General features: G+C 53.4%; 1 protein-coding gene across 1 annotated transcript in view; it reads right to left on the minus strand.

Moving 5' to 3' along the window:
* Nucleotides 1-416: 416 nt before the first annotated feature.
* TBX5 (T-box 5) overlaps nucleotides 417-1,217 on the minus strand; it is a gene marked incomplete at its 5' end in the record, with an annotated part of 21,460 nt that continues 20,659 nt past the window's right edge. The window contains one exon of the mRNA XM_010144917.1: nucleotides 417-1,039. Coding sequence (XP_010143219.1) covers nucleotides 456-1,039 — 584 coding nt within the window. The remainder of the gene's footprint in view (nucleotides 1,040-1,217) is intronic.

The following is a 1,217-nucleotide window of genomic DNA, read 5'->3' on the forward strand; positions in this document are numbered from 1 at the left end:
GTCAACATCAACACCACAAAAAAAAGTAACAACCTAGTTGTTTTCGTTCAAGCACTCTGACTGTGTTGAGAAAGGCAGCAGGAGTTTGGTGTCCCTTGGAGAACAAAAAGAACAGGAGGGCAGAGGGGGGGATCAAGAGCACAGGGCTGGCGGCGGCAGCAACGCAAACTGGGTGGGGACAGTGGCAGGGGACAATGGGCCGATCTGCTGTTTTTTTTTCTTTTGGAACAAAAGAAAAAGGAGGGGGGGGGAAGTCACACCGAGGCCAATGACTGTTTCGTCTGTGGTTTCAACCAGCGTCCGTCCCTCTCGAGTGCTAGCGGTGAACATTCAGTTAACGGAGTCTTGCAAAATACTCTCGCTTTTAATATCAACAGGGTATTTTTTTTTCCCTTTTCCTCTTCCCATTTTTTTTTCCCCATGGCTAATGCTCTTGCACTTTCCTGACCGCCTTGTTAGCTGTTCTCGCTCCACTCTGGCACCATGCCCACGCCGTGGACCGAGTGGTACTGGTGGGGTGAAAGGGTTCGAGGCACGCCGTGGGAATACAGGAACTCTGCAGGCTGTAAGCTGCTGGGGGGGGACTGGATGCCGGTTTGAGGTCCACACTGCCGGACGATGGGTTGGTGAGAAACAGAGGTTTGGTGCTGAAACATGCTATGGGTATCTCCTATTTGGGGGGAGGTATGGTTGGCCACACTGCTGAGCCGGGGCATCAGCGGCCCCGAGGTGAAGTGGGCAGAGAAATGCTGGTAGGGTAACCTGTCCATCGGCTGCATGGCAGACACTGTGCAACTGCTGTAGGACGGCACGCTCGGCCACGTGTTACAGCTGATGTCTTCTAGGCTGGGCACGGGGTCCGTGGGGGGAGCGGAGCTGGCATACATACATGCTTGGCGCTGGGCTGATTCAGTCCTGTATGAAGTGTTCAGTCCCTGCTGCTGGGGGTAACTGGACCTGTAGAAAGGATCCTCTTCTGCCGGAGAAGTTTCCATGTAGGGCTTCTTGTAGGGATGCTCGGTGGTGGAACATTCCTCATCTGTTGGGAGAGAAAACGCCTGGTAGCGAACAGCAATACCATGCCATCAGCTGAACCTCCCTCTCCACAATCCTCATTTTACCGAGGACGCGGTCTGCACAGAGCTGATGCAGACACTTCTCTCTGCTATGTCAGTGTAGATCCAGGTCCTTCCTCAGAATCTATCTGAATCAATCCT

Source organism: Buceros rhinoceros, unplaced genomic scaffold (genome assembly GCF_000710305.1).
Source record: "Buceros rhinoceros silvestris isolate BGI_N320 unplaced genomic scaffold, ASM71030v1 scaffold8351, whole genome shotgun sequence".
Classification (NCBI taxonomy): Eukaryota; Metazoa; Chordata; class Aves; order Bucerotiformes; family Bucerotidae; genus Buceros; species Buceros rhinoceros.